This window comes from Diadema antillarum, unplaced genomic scaffold (genome assembly GCF_040938485.1).
Source record: "Diadema antillarum isolate AM-2024a unplaced genomic scaffold, OU_Dant_1.0 seq00000807_RagTag, whole genome shotgun sequence".
Lineage (NCBI taxonomy): Eukaryota > Metazoa > Echinodermata > Echinoidea > Diadematoida > Diadematidae > Diadema > Diadema antillarum.
In genome coordinates this window covers 1,737,451-1,757,141 of record NW_027271688.1, presented here as the reverse complement: position 1 = coordinate 1,757,141, position 19,691 = coordinate 1,737,451, and the positions used below count along the sequence as shown (strand labels likewise).

The following is a 19,691-nucleotide window of genomic DNA, read 5'->3' as shown; positions in this document are numbered from 1 at the left end:
TTAGTACATCCCCACACAAGATTTGTATCTCTGCATCAGATTGTCATGTCTTAGCTCCAGACATTTTATGGCGTTAGGATTTGATTCAACACGCCATAACCCTGGATACTATCATACCTGGGTTACAACAATTTGTAAAGCCACACTGGTATACTGGTATCCTACTATAGTGGCCAAATTCTATCAATCAGCAATGACAAATTCAATAACAATTCTTCTGTTAACTGAGTAATTACAATAATGATAAATCTTTTGATTTTTTTTAATAAACATTATTGTAATTTGGACAGTAATTAAGATTAATATCATTTCAATCAAGCTCAGTACATTATTGTTTCTGTGTATGGATTGATAGCAGTAATGCATTGTGCAGTAGTACCATGCTACAGTGGCAGAACATTTTTTTCCGTTTGGTACCGTTTGGTACCATAATAACAGAGAGAAAAAAAGAACAGATTACAGGATATCTTTTATGCATAAACATTCATTTAATGCTTTGCTAGATTGCTGAACACAACAAAATTTTCTTGCTTAAAACTCTAAAATTTACTTTCACACAGTTTTGGGGTAACCCAGGATACAGTTCTAAAAAATAAATGAATCATTCAACCACCAGGTAAATTTTCATTAGGTACAATGGGGTACTAAATACCACATAGTATGGTGAGTGTTCCTCTCTGGGTCAAGTCTATGGAGAATGTGTATTGCAACAAAAAGTGAAAAGCTTTAATGAATAAAAGATCTTTTTTTCTTTCAAAGGGCTCTTCTCCTGCTGGCCATTTTTAAACCAGTTACGTAATTGACTCCGGCAATAATTTCCATAGCAAAATGATTATCGCTGCACATTCCTATCTGAGGTATGCATTTGGGAACAATGATGGAGCTGCCCGAAGTGTGTGGCACACATGGCGAGTCCAATGCACATTGTGGTATTGAAAATGCATACATGCAGACACAGCAACAAAAGTTGCAGAATTTTCCTGGGAATTTTAGTAATGAGGAAGATTAAGGTCAGTCAATATATTTGATGCATCACAAAAGCTATATAAGTCTAAAAATATGTACATATCTTTCTTCTTCTTTTTTTGCAGATATAAATTTGGGAGATGCTATGCTTTATTTCATATATAATTGGCCTACCAGTATGCCTACCTCATTACAAAGAAAATATTCAAAAGAATAAGATAAAAGTTAGAAAACTGTTATGGCTATACAAATATTGCCAAAGTCAGAGATTGATACACATTTTTTTTTTCTTCCTTTCATGACCTCAGACTTTATACGGGTAATGTGATGATGCACCATATACATGTATGTACAATATATTATACTGCTAAGTGGTGGTGAAAGGTTACACCATGCACTGGACTAGTAATAGTCCTTGTAATTCAGAAAGGATCTTCAAATGAGGTTTTATCCTTGCAGGATGCTTCTTCAATACCTCTTGTTATTTCAGTTGTATACATAATTGAGCTTTTTTAAAGATAGAAATGTTGACTGACGTGAAATAAATGCCTTTGAAAAGTACACTGTGCTCTGATAGTGACTGTTTTTTGTACTGCCCGACTTAAAAAAAAAAAAACTTTGGAGACAATCATCGCCAACTGATTCTATCCAAGGAAATTCAATCATTTTGAACATTAATACTATGGATGTAATGTATGACACATATATTCATCTTACAGATTTCATATGGTGTAACTGTATTTCACTGCATGCTAAGTAAGAATGTTTATTTTAAAACAATGGATAATCTGTATCTTCTCACCCATGCTTTGGGGTGAAATAGTATAATTATGTGACAAGTCTATAATATATACATATATATTGACAAAAGAGTGTTGCTGAATGGATGGATGCACATAACATCAATCCTTTTGTGGGGAAATTTTGAAGTATAGAATGTTCACTGGATTGTGTGCTCCGGTTGAAATCCACCTCCCAAAGGTGTCGGCTAGATTTCATTAAAAAACATCCATGCCTCGCCCTTCTCTGATAGCGTCCTATTGGTGGCACCAAAGCGTTTGAAGAGGGCTTGCGATTGGGCGTTGCCTCGCTGGATCATGAACATGAACTCGTTCCCACCTTTCGCTTGGAAGATCTGCAATTATTAAGAACAAAATATATTTTAAAATACAGTCAAGAGTCTGCCTTCTACCTCACATTGTTTCTACTTTCATCTCAATTAGTTTTAATCTTCCCATCAGGTGTATTAATTCAAGTGCCAATGATGCTGTAAGTAGCAGTGGTACAGAGACTCCAACCCCAAGCACCTTCTGATCTGGAGATTCTTCCGCCTGAAACCCCTAGCAAACGGGAGACTCCAAGATGATGTGCGCAAAGCGCGAAGTTCCTTGTGGCTGGGGTCCAGCTCTAGGGTTCTAGATGCTATCTTGTGCTATCAAAGGCTTATTTTTCAACATATGATGGTAATAAGTAAGGAATCCTTTCCAATGGGAGACACAGAGCCAGGGCGGGAGAAATTAAATCTCAAGCGGGAGAACGGGAGATTTTGGAAAAAAAAGGCTTTCGGCGGGAGATCTCCAGTCAAAAGCGGGAGAGTTGGAGTCTCTGGTGGTATAGGGATGAATATGATTGACAAGAATAACACTGCTGACATTTCGAGGCCCTGTTTCAGTAACATAGGGACTGAGGAACCCAAAGTTGCAACAGACTCTGATGTGATCTAGTTTGGAAGGGTGCATACAGATAACAGATTCAAGATATATTCTAGAACGTGGTAAGGTGGGTGCAAGATATTGTTCCTAAATGGCTAATTAAAATAGTTAATTGTTTTTCAGGATGGATTGATCTAAAAAAATGTCCCCGAAATCAGTTAAATTGAATGTACGGTTGATTTGAGAGCTTTAATAGTGAAATAGCCCCTTGGTGACAGTGCAACCCCTATTTCTACTGCAACTATATTAGTGATTGATAGTACTAGTGATAAAAGTGATGATAACTACAGCCAGGATCAGGTGAAATCAGCGATAGCAAAGAATAGTATAGTGAGGAGTGCGATATGAAACTGGGTTTTGGCACAAAGTTTGCCCTGATACTGGTCTCTTCCTTTTTCTTTTCTTTTTTCTTTTTTTTTTTGAGGGGGAGGGGTTATTATAATAGTGTATACTATAATGAAGGTGGATCACGATCTGTTTTGACTTCAGTCCGAAATATTGCCCTTTTTGTCAAAGTTCAGAGCTCTGTGATCTCGTGCGTGAATGTGTTCATATTGTCAGTATCACAAATGCCATCTGTCCATGGCAAATGATAGACCAAAAATGAATTGCAATTGATTTGAAACTACATGTTAAAAGAGGAAGTAACTCTGTTTTGACAGTCATGCTGTCCATTGCAATTTGCAGTGAGATTACATTAAGAAGTTGAAACCTGTTCTATCGAAAGAGGATCGTTAATCTGATTGTAATCTTTTGAATGATAAACAATTCATCTTAAACTTAAACAAGTTTTGAGCAATTATAAGATACCATTGATGTTGAATTGTACGCATTACAAAGAATCTGTACTGTCAGACATTCTCAAGCTAATGAAGACAGATCTAGATTACAGATGTGAGGATGTATCATGATGTATCATGTTTATGTAGGGCCGATCTACTTGTATGTATGTATGTTTGTTTGTATGCATGCATGTGTGTATGAACATGTTTGTATGATTTTGTGTATGCGTGTTTTGTTTGTAATTATGTAGTCCAAGAGCATTAGTTTTAACCTGGACACTTTTGGTAACAAGCTGATTTTTTTAAGAATAGGTCCAGAAAAATGTCCAGAAAAACATACTAAAAGTCCTCATAAATCCTCCTTGAGCGTTTTCCGCAATCCAAGGTGGCGTCCAAAATGGCCGCCATTTCCTGAAATTCTTATAACTTTTCAAACCACAGAACCCAAATACAAAATCTAAATGTCTTTATATGTGTTTTGAAGCATGATGAACTCAATAAAATACATTTTAAGAGATATTGATGCACGCAAGTAGCGTAATCCAAGATGGCGTCCAAAATGGCCGCCATTTCAAGAAATGCTTAAAACTTTTCCACTAGGTAACCCAAATACAAAATTTAAATGTCTAAATATATGTTTTTAAGCGTGAAGAACTCAGTAAAATACATACTAGGAGTTGTTGAAGCACGCAGATGGCGTCCAAAATGGCCGCCGTTTCCTGATATTTTTTTTTTCGTGATTTTGCAAAATACACTCAGCAAAAAAAGAAAGTAAACACTTTTTCAAGATCATATTTTTCATAGAAGATTTTGATGAAAATCAATTTATTATATACCATATTAAAGGTAATTCAATTGGCTATTAAGTTAGTAGGTTTATACAACAGGAAATTTTACGCATGAGTGAACACATTCATTTTTGCCCGCCAAGACACAAAAGTAAAAATTGCAAAACTTGACAAGTTGTCTTTCTTGGCAATGCCCTTCAAGAGAATAATGGCAACAAAAAGCCAGTTTAACACAATGAGAGACGTTAATGAAATAGCATAAACAAGTTCTTGTTCTCTTTATTTCTTTTTAACCTCGAACAAAAACAAAATGGGAAACTAAAGGGGGGAAAATATGAATTTCCTGTAAGCTTAAACTTCAAACGACATAGGGAGTAATGACATAAAGATGATTGAATAAACATAATTTCTTTATTTTAGTCTTTTTATTTAGTAAGTCAAGGATTTATGAGATAAATTTAAGAACCAAATATTATATACAATTCTCCTAATATGAAAACAAATTGAAATTTCTACCATTTTTATTAACATTGCTTCGTCCTTTATTTCATTTGAATTTGGGCTTGAGCCAAGATTCTTCATTTTTTCCCTTATTTTTTGCCTTTATTGATATTTTGGGCTTCAAAGATATTACAGAGATCAAAGGTTCATTTTTGCAACTCAATTCATGTATCTAATTGTTTTAATATTTCTTTGTATGGAGGAGCACTTGCGCATGAATGACAACTTGTTCATTTTTACAATTTTTGCTTTTGTGCCGTGGAAGAGAAAAACAAAGGTGTTCACGTATGCGTAAAGTTTTCCACTTTATTGACCTACTAGGCTGATAGCCAATTAAATAACCTTCAATATGGCATATAATACATACATTTTAAGCCAAATATTCTATGAGAAATATAAACTTGAAAAACTGTTTACTTTCTTTTTTTGCTGAGTGTAGATTTCACCTGTACACACCTGGAATGTCGAAATATATGTATGGTGTGACAAGGCACCAAAGATAATACTTATTCAGAGATTTTGAAACACACATAAAGCACTGAAGCACTTTCAGAAATCCAAAATGGAGTACAAAATGGCCACCTTTTCCTGATTTTTCTCATAACCTTGCAACTAAGTAACCGCGATACGCATTTAAATGTCTAAATATATGTTTTGAGACATAAGGAACCCAATGAAATACTTATTCAGAGATCATGAAGCACATAAGTACCAATAAAACCACGCGAGTTCTTCCCGAAAACCAAATGTGCCCTAAATCTCTGAATTTCAAATTGGAAAATGCCAAAATCTCCATCTTATGGGAAGGAGTATTCTCCTCCCACACCCCCCCCCCCCCCCTCCCTGACACTTTCCGTAATATACATTTTTCTAACGTTTTAAATAGAAAACAAAATTAAATATCGGATATTTCACCAAATGGGTGCAACAGATCTGAAAATAGAAAATTTCCCTCGTGTGGGAGCGGGCAACCCTATGACCGCACACATCATTGAATATTGTATCTTTTTGTTCCTTTTTTGGATGGAAACAAAAAAAAAATCTAATATTTCACCAATAGGGCATCAGATGTCTGAATATCAAGTCTGAAAATGCAAAATCTCCCTCATGTTGGGGGTGGGGGAATCCCTCTCCCACACCCCCATTTCCCTGAATACTACTTCATATTATTCTTATTCTTTGATGGAAACAAGTCAATATCTTACCAAACGTTTGCACGATATGTTTCACTTTCAAGTAAAAACAAAAACAAAAAACAAACAAACCCTCGCGTGGGAGGGGAATATCCCTCCTCCATGTACCAGTAACTATACGAGTGTCATATTTTCTGATTTCTATGTATTATATAGTTTTATCTCATCAGATCTCTAGATTAACCGAATAAGATAATTCAGACACTATGTTTTTAGGTGGAGCAATATACTGCACCGAAGAAATTCACTGTCATGTGATAAATTACACATTATTTTGTAGCACATGTAAACACTAATTTTAAATATGTATATAACACAGACACCAAAAAGAATTGTTACTTCATAAGTGATAACTGACAGTTTCAAATGGAACTCACCTCATGGTAGACATCAAATGCGTTGGTAATAGAAAACGGCTAGCACTAAATTTTCATCTCATGTGCTTGAGGTGACGAAAATAAACCATGTGGTAAAAAAAAATATATTGCCTTCTAGTTGGCTGTCTGTTTAGCAACAAATCTAATGGTGAAATATTTCTCTCGTGACTAGGACACACTCCTTGATTTTAACATTTAAATGTTTGCATTTGCATACTTTACACATAGGAACTATTTTTATAGAAAGTTTCTTATACACTATATGCTGATATTTATTTACATTATTGTGAGATAAAATTGTTACTCTCTGCCATTTTGCTCACCATTTTGTATTTTGGGAAGAGCTTGAGCAGTCTAATCGGCACCTCTGTGCGTCGACATCTCTTGATATGTATTTTATTGAGTTTTTCATCCTTAAAAGCAGTTATTTTAGACATGAATATTTGTATTTGGGTTACCTTGTTGAAAAGTTATAAGCATTTCCGGAAATGGCGGCCATTTTGGACGCCATCTTGGATTACGGTACTTGTGTGCATCAATATCTCTTAATATGTATTTTATTGAGTTACTTATGCTTCAAAACCTATATTTAGACATTGAAATTTTGGATTTGCGTTCTGTGGTTGAAAAGTTATGAGAATTTCAGGAAATGGCGGCCATTTTGGACGCCATCTTGGATTGCGGAAAACACTCTAGGAGGATTTATGAGGACTTTTAGTATGTTATTCTAGACATATTTCTGGACCTATCCTAAAAAAAAAAAAATCAGCTTGTTACCAAAAATGCCCAGGTTTGAGCCTATTTTGACCTAATGCTCTTGGACTAATGTGCATACATTGTATTATCATGATTGCACGTATGTGGGGAGGGGGTACAACTGTGATCGACTAAAACTAGAACCTATATATCTGTGTTCATATAAATCTCTGTAGCTAATTGAATAATTGACAGTTGTACCAGTCAACACTAATAACTGATAAATACAAACTGTATAATGATAGTGGTTATATGTGTAATGGTGTATGAATATGATTATATATAGTGTGGGAATATGTACAGAATGTGATTATGAGTAGGGTTTTATAAAACTTGTATACACGAATAGGATACATGTGTATAGAAGTATTACCGTGTCATGTTATACTATAGCCTTTGTCTCAAGTGTAGGCCCTATATATAATTTTGAGATGGCTGGGAAAAAGAAACTGGAGCCCATTAAGGCTAACTAGAAAATCTTTCACAGAGCGCAGACCTCCGCTATAAGCAAAATGCTGAAAATGACCCTATTCAATTTCATGCAGATCCGTTCATAACCTTTTGTATCATTTTTCAAACAATTAAATAGACGAACAAGCCAACGCCTGCAAAAACATGACCTTCTCGGCGGAGGTAATTGCATGAAATCCCATGGACGGGGCATGATCCAACCATCAAAAGAAGAAACAACAAATTCGGGAACATTGTGATACGAAGGTATAGCATGCATGCGTTTGATGTTTACCACAGTATTTGTACAATCGTGATACAGGGTTACTCATCACATGGGTGTATGCAAGGGGGGTCGGGAGGGTCGTACGACCCCCCCCCCCAAATTTTCAAAAGGTCCACTTTTTGTAAAAGACATTTTTGTTTTTTGAGGGCTTTTTACTCTATATAGGCCTACAACAGGAAAAAAGTGACCAGGTGGTGTTCCAGCAAATTGTCAAAAACCTCGTAAATTTCGTAACTTAGTTTTAATATGCCATAATTTACCTTATTTCTAAGCTGCACTGCCATGCCGAAAAAGTCACTTTTGTATGCACCAAATTGCCCCATTTTAAGATATAAAATTCAAAAACTCCCTACCGTGGAAGGGGGGACACCCCCCTCCCACACCCTCCCCACGCTTGGTCGCTCCGCTCCCTCGCAAAGGTAAAGGTCCAAAAATTTTGGTTACGACCCCCCCAGAAAAAATCCTGGATACACCCCTGCATCATGCTCATAGTTTTTGATTGTCTACCATTGCAGTGCTGCATTATTCTCACTGGAGTCGGGTGGATTGTGTGTGTGTGTGTGTGTGTGTGTGTGCGTATGTGTGTGTGTGTGAGTGTGTGTGTGTGACTGCAATGAAACTATTACCTGTAGAATAGACCGCACCATTCTGCTACCGTTTCCTTTGCCTGACAAAAAAAAAAGATGAACGTAATAAAACAAGAATTAAAAGACCGGATGAATAAAAAGAAAAAAAAAAACACGTTAGGAAGCATTGTTGGACAGAAAGATACACAGAAGTAGATCGAAAAGGATGAAAGGTTAACACAATACTAATGTGCAGTTTACACCTAGTGGCATAGCTACATGACATAGAATTACATAGAGGCAGCAAAATAATGCGGTGTAGCAGTTACGCGATCTGACTGAGGGTGCTTTCAGACACACCGAGTTATCGTATATTCATATACGACGTATGGATATACGACGTTTCGATATGAGAACATTCAGTCACATGAAAACGTCATATACATCCATACGTCGTATATCCGTACGAGAACTCTCTAGTCTGAACGGGGGGTGAGACAACTAATTTACATTGTAACGCATTTCAATCGTGTCGAGCATTTAAAACCTTCATAAATCCGTAATGCAGACTGAAGTATGTGATATACAAAATGATACACGGGTCAGAGTGGATCGGTGAGAATTGGATGCGCGAGTTTAAATTTGGAACTGTTTAAACCCACGAGCGCAGCGAGTGGGTCTTAGACTGTTCCAAAGTTAAACGAGAGCATCCAATTCTCATTGATCCACGAAATTGGCCTATGCATCACTTGTGTTATAAAATTGACCCGTAAATTCTTGAAATACAACCATTTTCCCCATCATGCGTCCAGTACACCTACAACGCTATACGAAACGTGAGCCATGCGTTCGGATTTTACCGGACGCATGGCTCAGTGTAGATCTGTAAAAATCAATGCATGACAATTGACCAATCAGATTGCAGAGATTCTAAAGCTCATTTTATAAAATTATATTATAGGCCAGTCTGAGATGAAAAAGCAACAACAAAAATCGAGTAGGTCCCCTACAATGTAATTCGGAACAATAGTGTGCGACGTAATTTCATATAATATTTGTTTACAAATGTACTTTTGCCTTTCATACAACCGTTTCTTGTTAAAATTATGGGCAAAATAGTACTATTCACTTAGAGACGCCGCTCCGAAGTGAATGGTACTTTCGGAGGCGCCGAGGCCTATAGTTTTAATCAGAAACTTGAAATTAGGTCGAGTATTTTTTGTTGTTTGATATTTTTGATCAAAAATGTTTAAAAAAAGAGAAAAAGAAGGAGAAGAAGGGGAAATGTTAGGCGAGAAGTTGTGTTGTGGATGCGATGTTCATGTGGAGGGATCCGTAGTAGATAAACTGATCGTACGAAGCAGCTTTGTAATGTCACGATTGTTTTGTTAGAAATTGTTTTATACAGTACACAGTGACTGTTCGAAGCCGGGCACGATGTCAGAATTGCTTTGTGACATCATTTCACAAATAGCATACTATTGTATTTGGAAAACGTCGTATCAAAAGCGACGCCATTTTGTAAATAGTACGCCAACGTTCTGACACGGCTGAAAATATCTATAATCACGTTAAGCTCTTTCAACCAATCACGAGAGGATACATTTTTGATCCAAAATATAATATCAGATAATTAACGAATTTAGGACGGTGCCTCGGGGTCTAGCGTTCAAATTGGCGTTAATAGCAACCACATTATAACTATATACGCTTCAGTAAAGTTTGACCGCAAAACACGAAAGCTTAGGAAGTTTGAAGATAACATTTATTATTACCTATACGAGGTAGTTTTGCGAGGCAATTACAGTTGGTATTTTGCAGGGTCGGGAGTTCAGCAAGCGACATTAGAGCATATCACGAGCATCCGGGGTTTTACATATACAGTGGACTCCTGTTACAACGAAATCCTCGGGACCGGCAGTTTTCTTTCGTTATATCGGAATTTTGTTATAACTGAACAAATAAACAATAAGAATACATAGAGAGGATGACATTGCAGCCAAATTTTTACTTCGTTATAACCAGAATTTTGTTATAACCAGGGAGGTGAGTTTCTCACCTCCCTGTTATAACCGTGTTCGTTATAATAGGAGTGCACTGTAAAACAGGGAGGTGGGAAGAGAAGGAGTGGAATCTCTCTTCCCACCTCCCTGCTTTACATGTAAACATTCCGATCGACCACGAAGAGAAAACATTCAAGGAGGTCGCTGCGTGTCGATTACACGCACCACAGAAGAACGCCGATAAATCAACTCATACAAGGTCGACCACTTCCAGCAGCACTACGCGTCAATGATTAGTCCATTTGTGCTCAATAACTGCACAGTGATCATCAGTTATTACAACTCTCCAAATTGAAACAGAAGCAAAAGTAAAGTGTAAAAGCGTTCAGATGTTTGAAGTTCGCCTGTTACAACTATATATGTATCTTTAAAGTTGGAGTTGAATGATATACATTGATGAACAATTTTTCAATTATTCGACATGTTGGCGATGATCTACAGGTAGTCAAATGTGGCTTGATATATATCATAGTGTATAGCTGTATTCACATATTTTCCTAATTTACCTAGGGATAGGTAATAATTATGATATTGACTGGCCTTGAGGGAGATACCAGATAAATATTGGCCGCACTGAAATAATATTGCCCTCGTCTTCGACTCGGGCAATATTCTTTCAGTTTGGGCAATATTTTCTGGTATCTCCCTCGAGGCCTGTCAATATCATATAAATATTTTCACGAAATAGTGAAAGCGCTCACAATGAAGCAACTTGGATGAAGCGATGATCTGATCGCCTTCGGACTTTTCCATTGGCTTGTATATTAAAGTAGTCACAATTCAATGCTCTTTATCAATAACATATAACTGTATTACCGATTAAAATCGTTTCGGCTTGATCATCACAATTGTATTGAAACTAAGTAAAAATAGGCAACCTGTTTACGATTTCGTTTTAAAATTCGTTTGAAACAGATGCTTAGTGAAGATCTGCGAGAAAGGGGATTGCTATGGAGACTGTGCACATTAGAGATGTAAAGGATGAAACAAAGGGAACCAATTTAAAAGCCTTCTGCTCACCTCTGTAATTTGGCTGAATGTACAGACCCTGCAAAAAGTACGTCTCCCCCTTCAGAAAGTTGTAGAATCTGGAAACGACGATGCAGCCGACGATTTTCGGTGACTGATTGACCGATCGATACTCGAGCACGACCGTCCGAAATAGGTATCGGTCGTCATCTCCCGCTGCACAGAATTCTGGGAATAATACGGAGTACACACATGCACACGATTCGTTTCTGGAGCGACAAGATTGACATACGTCAGTAACCGCTATACATTTTAGGCCTGGGCATTTTGTGTGAATTGGTAATTTGCCGTACACACAAGGGCCTATGGGCTCCTCATCAGTTCTCACCCCTTAGATATGTACTTAATTCCTAGATGTTAGGTGTCAGCAGTATTATCAAATTGACGGATTACTGCCGTGTTGAAAGTGCACATTATACACCATGTTTGGAGGGTACAACTCACATAATAATGTTGTATTTAAGTACACATAGTCTTAAGCCGTAGGACCCAATGCAGCTGGTAAATTGTCATTAAGTAATGGACGACCAAGTCTTTGGAAGTAGAAACATTCGCAATTGTAATATACAAACGTCATAATACAGTGTAACCTCGATATTACAAGGACCATGGGACCATGAATATTATTTTGTTATAGCGGATTCCTTGTTATATCACGGGGGAAAACACACACACACACACACACACACGCACGCACACACACACACACACACACACACACTACACACACCTTTATAATCGATTAGACCGACAGAATGATTTAATTGTTATACTGTAATTTTTGGTATGCCCAACCCTTCCTGACATATGGGTTCCGTTTTATACTCACTTCTATCGTCAAAAAAACCAACAAAAAACAAAAAACTTCATTTACAAAATCCCAATTAGGCTGTCCTCGTTTGATTAGCTTGCTCGTTTGTTTGTTTGTTTGTTTGTTTGTTTGTTTTGTATTATTTTGCACAGAATAAAGTATGCGACTTACCGTCTTTACTCACAGTAAATTCACCATCAATCTTCTCCATGACAGCCAGTTCTGTCAAGAGATCATGGATTTCACTTAAATCTTCCTGGTGTCCTTCTCGAACCGCATAGTTGTCCGTAGTCAGATCAGCCTACAAGCAAAATATTAAATCAAACACCAACAATTTCTATTTCGCTTATAAGCTACTGGATCTTTTATTTTTGTCGACTGAACCTGATACGTCGCAATTTTGTAATTGTCTTACTTTTCTAATATACCTAGATATACTTTCATATACTTTTCTAATATATAATAGTCTTACGTATGCTCGCTCGGTCTTCTTTTACCTTATCTCGAGTTATTTTGATAAACTTTGATACGTTAACATTTTACACTTTTATTGGCGTCGGTGTGTATGGCCCGGTGTAGTACGATTTAAAGGTGAATAGGGCTATTCGTCACATGAGTGTAGATGATATAAATGACTTGATATGTAAGTGAATACTAAGTACATAAATAGTGTAGAGGTTTATTTTGAAGCGAATAGCAAATTAATACATTAATGAGTCAACAAGTAAAGTGAATGCATGATGAATACTGCAACTTTTTGCGTTTTGCCTTGCCTGCCAGTAGATTCTGCCAGTAGCAAGTATCACAATATTACAACGTGTTTGATATTGTCAAACAAAATATATCTTCCAAATGAGAAAATGTCTTTAACCAAAAATGATCTCTAATGAAAACATAAATAGGCCTACACACACATCAAAATTCGATTCAAAGACCGTTGCTGTAGCAAACATCGCCATGCCACACTGATCTCATGTCCAACTGATGAGGCAGTATATGACTTATAACGACGAGCGAGGTGCTCGCAGATAGACGCGAAAATGGGTTTCAACTTACCGTCCCTTGGACTTTGGCCGGATCGAAGGTCATGCCGAACACATCGTGTGCCACCAGGACAGTCATTGGTGGTGCACTGCCCGTAGAAGTAAAGGTCAGCAAATTTTTAACTCGCGCATCCGAAGCCACCTTATTAGTTCACACATACAACAAAAGAGTTGATGCGGGAGGAGCAGGTAGAATGATGTGTATGATCAAAGTGCATTACATATCTTTCTCGAAAAAAAAAAACCAGCCACAACAACAGATAAAAAGAAGGAACGCAGTAACGAACAAAGTTTGTGGGCTAAAGAAAAAAAAATGATTCTTTTTCAGAAGTTCACGCCTACGATTTCTGTGCCATTACATGTCTACGAATTGTTTGATAGACGTATTTAATGCAATGTCGATCATTTCTTCAACATATTAGAAATCTATAGGCCTATACAACAGACTTCAAAAAATATTATTCACAGAACTCAAGCTACACGATATTCGTGTCCAAAAGTGAAATAAACTTAATTTAATGTGCTTTATTTTCAAATGCAGTATAATGTTACTGTATTTGATTCTCAATGTGTTTAGTTACCGGTGGAGATGATTTACCTAATGATTATGCCGCGACATGGACAATATCTGCTTTGCTTTTATCATTTTGTTTTAGGTAGTACAATGACGTTGCTCTCTGTCAAAACCCGCAGGCAGGCACGGCACTCGGTTATGACACTAAAGTCTATGGTGATGAACCATGCAGTCTTAACTTCCATGAGCGAAATTTAACGCATAAAATGCAATGATGCAATCGTTATAGCTATCCACGAGGGATGGACAAAGAGAACTTTCGCCTCGTAGCATTATAAAGATTTTTGGTCTTTTTCTTTGTACTCACAATTCAAATTTTGGTATAATATTGTTAATGTACCATTTCTAGAAATGTTGATGGCTAAAAAGGTTTTTTGCTCGGGCCCTACTTCATTTAGACCTTTGGCACAGGTCGGTCTTTAGGTTGAGTGCGAATTTTAAAAAAAAAAATGCGCAGGAAAAGACAAGAAAAAAAGTGAGTATTTCAGATGAGAGTGTATTAAAGATGGCAAAAATATGTGCCTGTATCTGGTAAAGTGGAAATTTACTTTTTAATTGTAATCTAGAGTGACAACTTTCTGTTTCGTTCGTCGTCCTTTCGATGTCCACACCGAATTCGAGGAGGAACGTATTCATGAAAGATTTGAACGTTAGCAGAGGGTTCAGTCTGCAATACAGGCACCATCAGACACTTTGAAATATACAACAGGTTAACGATGACAGATCTCTTCACTGGAAGGCAAAGAACACTCTGCAGATCGGTGTGCATAACTTGAGTTTTTAATAATCAGAAGACCAATGATATAAACAAAAGCAGTATAAAGGGATTGTACTCCTGACTTTTGGTTGAGATTGGCTTCAGGTTTCCAACTTTGTTTTTTTTTTCGTGAGATAACGAAAAACCTGTCATGAGATATGAAAGAGCATACAATTCTAAGAGGAATTCAACAATTTGATGAAATTTGGTTTTGAAATGGCTGAGATATCCACAAACAAAGAGGTCGTGATAAAAGGCAAGACCCATGCACTTTTTATGACAATTTTGTTTTACTTAGTTTTGGGGGGATATCTCAGCCATTTCAAAACAGATTTTCATCAAATAAATTTTGAATACCTCTTACAATATGTGTATGCTCTTTAACAATATTTTTCATAAGTGACTTCAAATCATCTCGCACAAAGTCTAAATCTGAATCCCCCATCTCGACCAAAACTATACCCCCTTTCATAATAGATGATATTCAGACAGATTACTGTTTTTAGAATGTTGAAGGAAAATTGCCACCTGTGTATATACCAGTTGAGAAAACAAAAACAAATACAAACACAGAAACAAAAACAGACAAACCAAAGACTGTTGTGTACACTGTACTAAATCGTATGATAAAGGGTTTCTTCGAGTTTTCAATAGCTGACTCACCTTTCTTGCTTCGTTGATCAAATCCTTTTCAACATCAGTACCTTGTAAAGAAAAGAGGGTAATTTGGATTTGAGTTCTGTGCATTTCTGCATTTTTTTTCAAACAACAAACATACATCGTGACCAGCACTTACATTTCAATGTACTATACCACTTGTATAGTAGACATATTCCTCGTGGCACGTATCTCACCTTTTGCTCCTGTTACGATAATGACTAAGCGTGAGCATGGATTTTGAAGAGAGTATGATTATTACTTTTGGCTGCATAGGTTCGGTGTTACGACTTCATTGATGATCGATTTTTTAGTTGTGAAATTTCTTATTGACGTAAGATTGCATCATATAGGGGCAGATTTATTGAGAAGACTTCATATCATAACTTTTGATTTCAAAATGATGATAAATGAAAATTATGATAAAAAATGCAATGTTAGATTAAAAAAAAAAACCAAAAAGATAGATAAGCTCTGATATTCCTCTTTTAAAGTAAGATATTTTTACGATATATATTTCATAATATGTTGCTTAATTTTCTCTGTTTTTTTCTTTACGTTTACGGGCCTAAGTTACATTATCGTGCTTTTCATATCGATGTGATGATTACCCCTGTAGTCGGTCTTCAGATAGCGCTGGAAGAAAAGTGTAGGTCCGACCACATATTCATAAGTGACTGAGTAAAGCATACATCCTATTGGCACTTTCCCGGGGTCGACCTGCTCGGTTGACGTGGCCTCAACTATGAAAAAGTTATAATGTCCGCTGATGAAATCATCCCGCAAGCCTACAGAAGAGAGATTGTAAATGTATAAATACAATTACAGTGTATTATAGTCATACATACAGACACACACACATACGAACATACAAACTGATATAGGTGCCTACATGCATGTGTACACGCATAATCGAAAATGTAAACATGCATACAGTCATACGTACGTACATACAAAATATCATGATGAAGACGTGTATATGACGTATTGTATTTTACTAAGTTGATGGAGTATAAGGGAGGGATATGGTTCCAGTGATACCTCAGATTCCTTTTTAAATTAAAGGACAAGTTCACCTTCATAGACATGTGGGTTGAGTGAATGCAGCAATATTAGAAGAACACATCAATGAGAGTTTGAGGGAAATTGGACAATCCGTTCAAAAGTTCTGAATTTTTGAAGTTTCTGCTCACTCAAGGCTGGATGAGAAGACTACTATAGGTCGTGATGTCACATGTGTACAACGATATAAAGAAAAAAATAGAGAAAATTCAACATATTTTCATTTTTCTCGCATAAAAAAAAAAGAACACTTGACTCTTCTCTTTGAGAAGGCAGGGATAGTAATATTACCAATAACGTGTTATGTCAGAAACAAGTCGAAGAAATGTGCACTTTATTCGAAAAGTGAAGTTTTGTGAAATTCTCTTTATGTTCTTTATATCGTTATACGCACATGACATCATACACTGTAGTATAGTCTTCTCATCCAGCAGTAACTGCACAGATACTTTAAAAATTCGTAACTTTTGAACGGATTGTCCGATTTTCCCCAAACTTTCACTGATGTGTTCTACTAATATTGTTGCATTCACACAATCCACATGATGAAGGTAGACTTGTCCTTTTACTTGTTTAATGATATCGCTCATGTGTAATGATTTTGATACGGTAGTTGTACTTTCTTTTTTATTGTTATTATATGAATAAATATGCTCATAAACGGACATCGTGAAAGTATACAAACATGACATTTTACTGAATGTGATTCTGAAATGGGCTTTCTTGTTATTTTAGTAGCATGTGTTATCAATATCTATATCATGTCACTTCACTTATACAGTATAATGCGTTTTCTTATATGTGCTATAGTTATTACGTAAGTTAGTTGCTGAATAATTATTGATAAATAACACAACTAGATATTGTGAAATAATGAGATCAATCTCGTCACTGTTGGCAATTAATATATATATATATATATATATATATATATTCACTTTATCGCCTTTTCTATCTCCTTCAGTGCAATCCGTGAGATAAACAATGCAACAGGTGTAAGATTGCCCAAAAAGAGGAGTTATTTACTAATCACGGATGGAACATTATGTAAAACATGTTAAACAACATGCAAATTTGTATGTTTTCATTAATTGTACAGACGTCTCGATGACTCCGCAGTCTCTCTGTACGTTCCAACCATCGTTCCTTTTGCTTGAAAGTTATTCTAATATCAATTATGTTCAAAACGTGCACATCTGTGGTTTGTCCTATACTTCACAAGGAGAAAGGGGGCGTTGATAGCTGCTCGACTCATCATGAATACCCCCCCCCCCCCCACACACACACACACACACTCGCGTTATACGCGCAGGCGCGGGCACACAAACGCCAACAAATAAAAAGATAAATAAATAAATAAAAACCCCAACCTAAGAACCATGCGTCCCTGCATTCGTCCTTTATCATCACTATAATCAAGTCTGTAATAGATAACTTACATCAACACCAGATCCACGAATGGTAGTGTGATAAACAGACTTGTACTATGGACTATGTATAGAGAAACTAAACTAGTTCCGGATATTTCAATTGCCCCTAGGCCTATATAATTTCAGGTGCCTGTTGGGGTTATTACTACTTGGTATAAGGCCTACCGTTTTCAGAATTCGTGAAATCCTCTTGCAGATGTTCTTCAGACACCATATCTTGCAACAGACGGAACATGGACGGAAAATCTGCCAACGATCCCTCGCGAATCACGTATGGTTCCATGCTTGAGCTAGGGCAACGTCTTGTTCTGAACTGTCGTCCGTCATCTCATTCTACCAGTAGACAATGCACATGGGAGTAAAGCCTGTTTGTCAGCTTACTTTTGGGAGTTGTTTTTTTTTTTTTTTTTTTTGGGGGGGGGGGGTTGGGGCGTCAATGTCCGATCGCCGTGTCGGACTTTGTATTCTATTTGCTAACGCAATCTCGCAAGACACTACTGATATGAAAAGGCAGTGAGAGAGAGAGAGAGAGAGGGAGAGAGAGAGAGTTAGATTATAAAACAAATAAAAAGATCTTGAACTTTGCCAGAGGCATGAAATCGGAAAGGTATCGCTAATACATAGTTAACTCCTGGTCCTCGAAAATTAGCAGAACGATAGAGCCCTATAAAATGAGCCCAAAATGCAAAACTTTGTGTAGGTTGTGGTAACATCCTGGGCAGGGATGAAGGCAGCCTTCTCCACGGCATAATGACTGATTGTGTAACTTTGACCCTTTTTACCATGTTCGACCCAGCATTATCACGGAGAGGTCAGTAAAGGTGGCGTAAACTCTTTTGCAAGAAGTTGAATCATTTCTGTGCATTTGAAGAACGTCAGCACACACGCAAACACACACACACACACATTCACAACCTTCTCCACAAAACGAACCGTATACAGAAGAATCACCGTCTTTCGTGTCGGGTTTGGGGAGGATAAGCTCTGTATTTAATGCGGTGTCAGGAATATAATAGGATGACCTACATAGATGCGGAAATATTACATAATTTACACTGTTAGAACGCTGTTTAAAATTTCGTTGTTTAAAATATTGTTGTTTAAAATTCTAAACAATGTTGTTTAAATATAGAAAATTGGAGCTTGATTGCCTTAAACAGCGGTTGTTTAAAAACAATTCGGAATGATTGTCCAAACAATTAAACATCGTTGTTTAGAAATTGATGGGCAAAAGTCATGTGAGAGTCATGAACCAATCAGAGCGCCTGCATATTGTATCCTTCGTCGCAATCGATCGGTCGCCGCCGGGCGCCGCGGCCACCTACCGCGCGACTCACACACACACACGTACATCACACGTTTATGTACGTATAGCTAGCATACAGCTCATACGCGGCTATTCATCATGATGGACGGCGGTGTCGATGACTGCAATGCAGCTATATGGAGTCACGAACATTCTCAGCAAATGGGGTCTAGCTATAGAAGAACTTTGCCAGTCATTCCAAGGTATTTATTTATTTAACTGATAGTTACATCGCTTCATGCCCATCTGTAATTTGCATGATGTATGAAGCCATAGTCACGGCTCACGCTTTGGGTTCTTGGCCGGGCTGCGCTACGCCTCGCCTTTATGCATGTAACGTTAGATCTAAGAAACTGTTAATGTACGTTAAGTTAGGTCGTCTGTACCGGTACGTACATTATGTTTTTCAACCAACTCGTGCTTGTATAAACACTTGCATAATTCAATCCTTACATACATTTTCAAAACTTCACATAAAATACGAATTTCTTTTACAAAAACTAATCTCTAAATCAGCGTACGGAATATTCCCATTGTTGACACAGTACAGTAGCCTATTCGTTGTACAGTATTCCCGGTTCT

The 19,691-nt window shown here is 37.0% G+C and overlaps 1 protein-coding gene across 2 annotated transcripts; it reads right to left on the bottom strand.

Moving 5' to 3' along the window:
* Positions 1 to 878: 878 nt before the first annotated feature.
* On the bottom strand, positions 879 to 18,116 carry LOC139739574 (uncharacterized). 2 transcript variants are annotated; one of them, XM_071650177.1, is made up of 8 exons: positions 17,969 to 18,116; positions 15,923 to 16,099; positions 15,318 to 15,358; positions 13,337 to 13,465; positions 12,452 to 12,581; positions 11,461 to 11,637; positions 8,438 to 8,478; positions 879 to 2,101 (listed from the first exon to the last, which is right to left on the bottom strand). In XM_071650177.1, the coding sequence occupies exons 1-8, from the start codon at positions 18,084 to 18,086 to the stop codon at positions 1,955 to 1,957; spliced, it is 960 nt and encodes a 319-aa protein (XP_071506278.1). In that variant the 5' UTR covers positions 18,087 to 18,116; the 3' UTR covers positions 879 to 1,954. The 2 variants fall into 2 exon arrangements, with proteins under 2 accessions (XP_071506278.1, XP_071506279.1); XM_071650178.1 differs by lacking the exon at positions 8,438 to 8,478.
* Positions 18,117 to 19,691: the final 1,575 nt, after the last annotated feature.

Excerpts from the sequence above, each read along its gene's own strand:
- LOC139739574 (XM_071650177.1), bottom strand. The coding sequence starts at position 18,086 with ATGGAACCATACGTGATTCGCGAGGGATCGTTGGCAGATTTTCCGTCC. Across the intron at positions 11,638-12,451 it reads ATTTACTGTGAGTAAAGACG|AATTCTGTGCAGCGGGAGAT; the intron begins GTAAGTCGCATA and ends TATTATTCCCAG. Across the intron at positions 2,102-8,437 it reads TGGTGCGGTCTATTCTACAG|ATCTTCCAAGCGAAAGGTGG; the intron begins GTAATAGTTTCA and ends TAATAATTGCAG.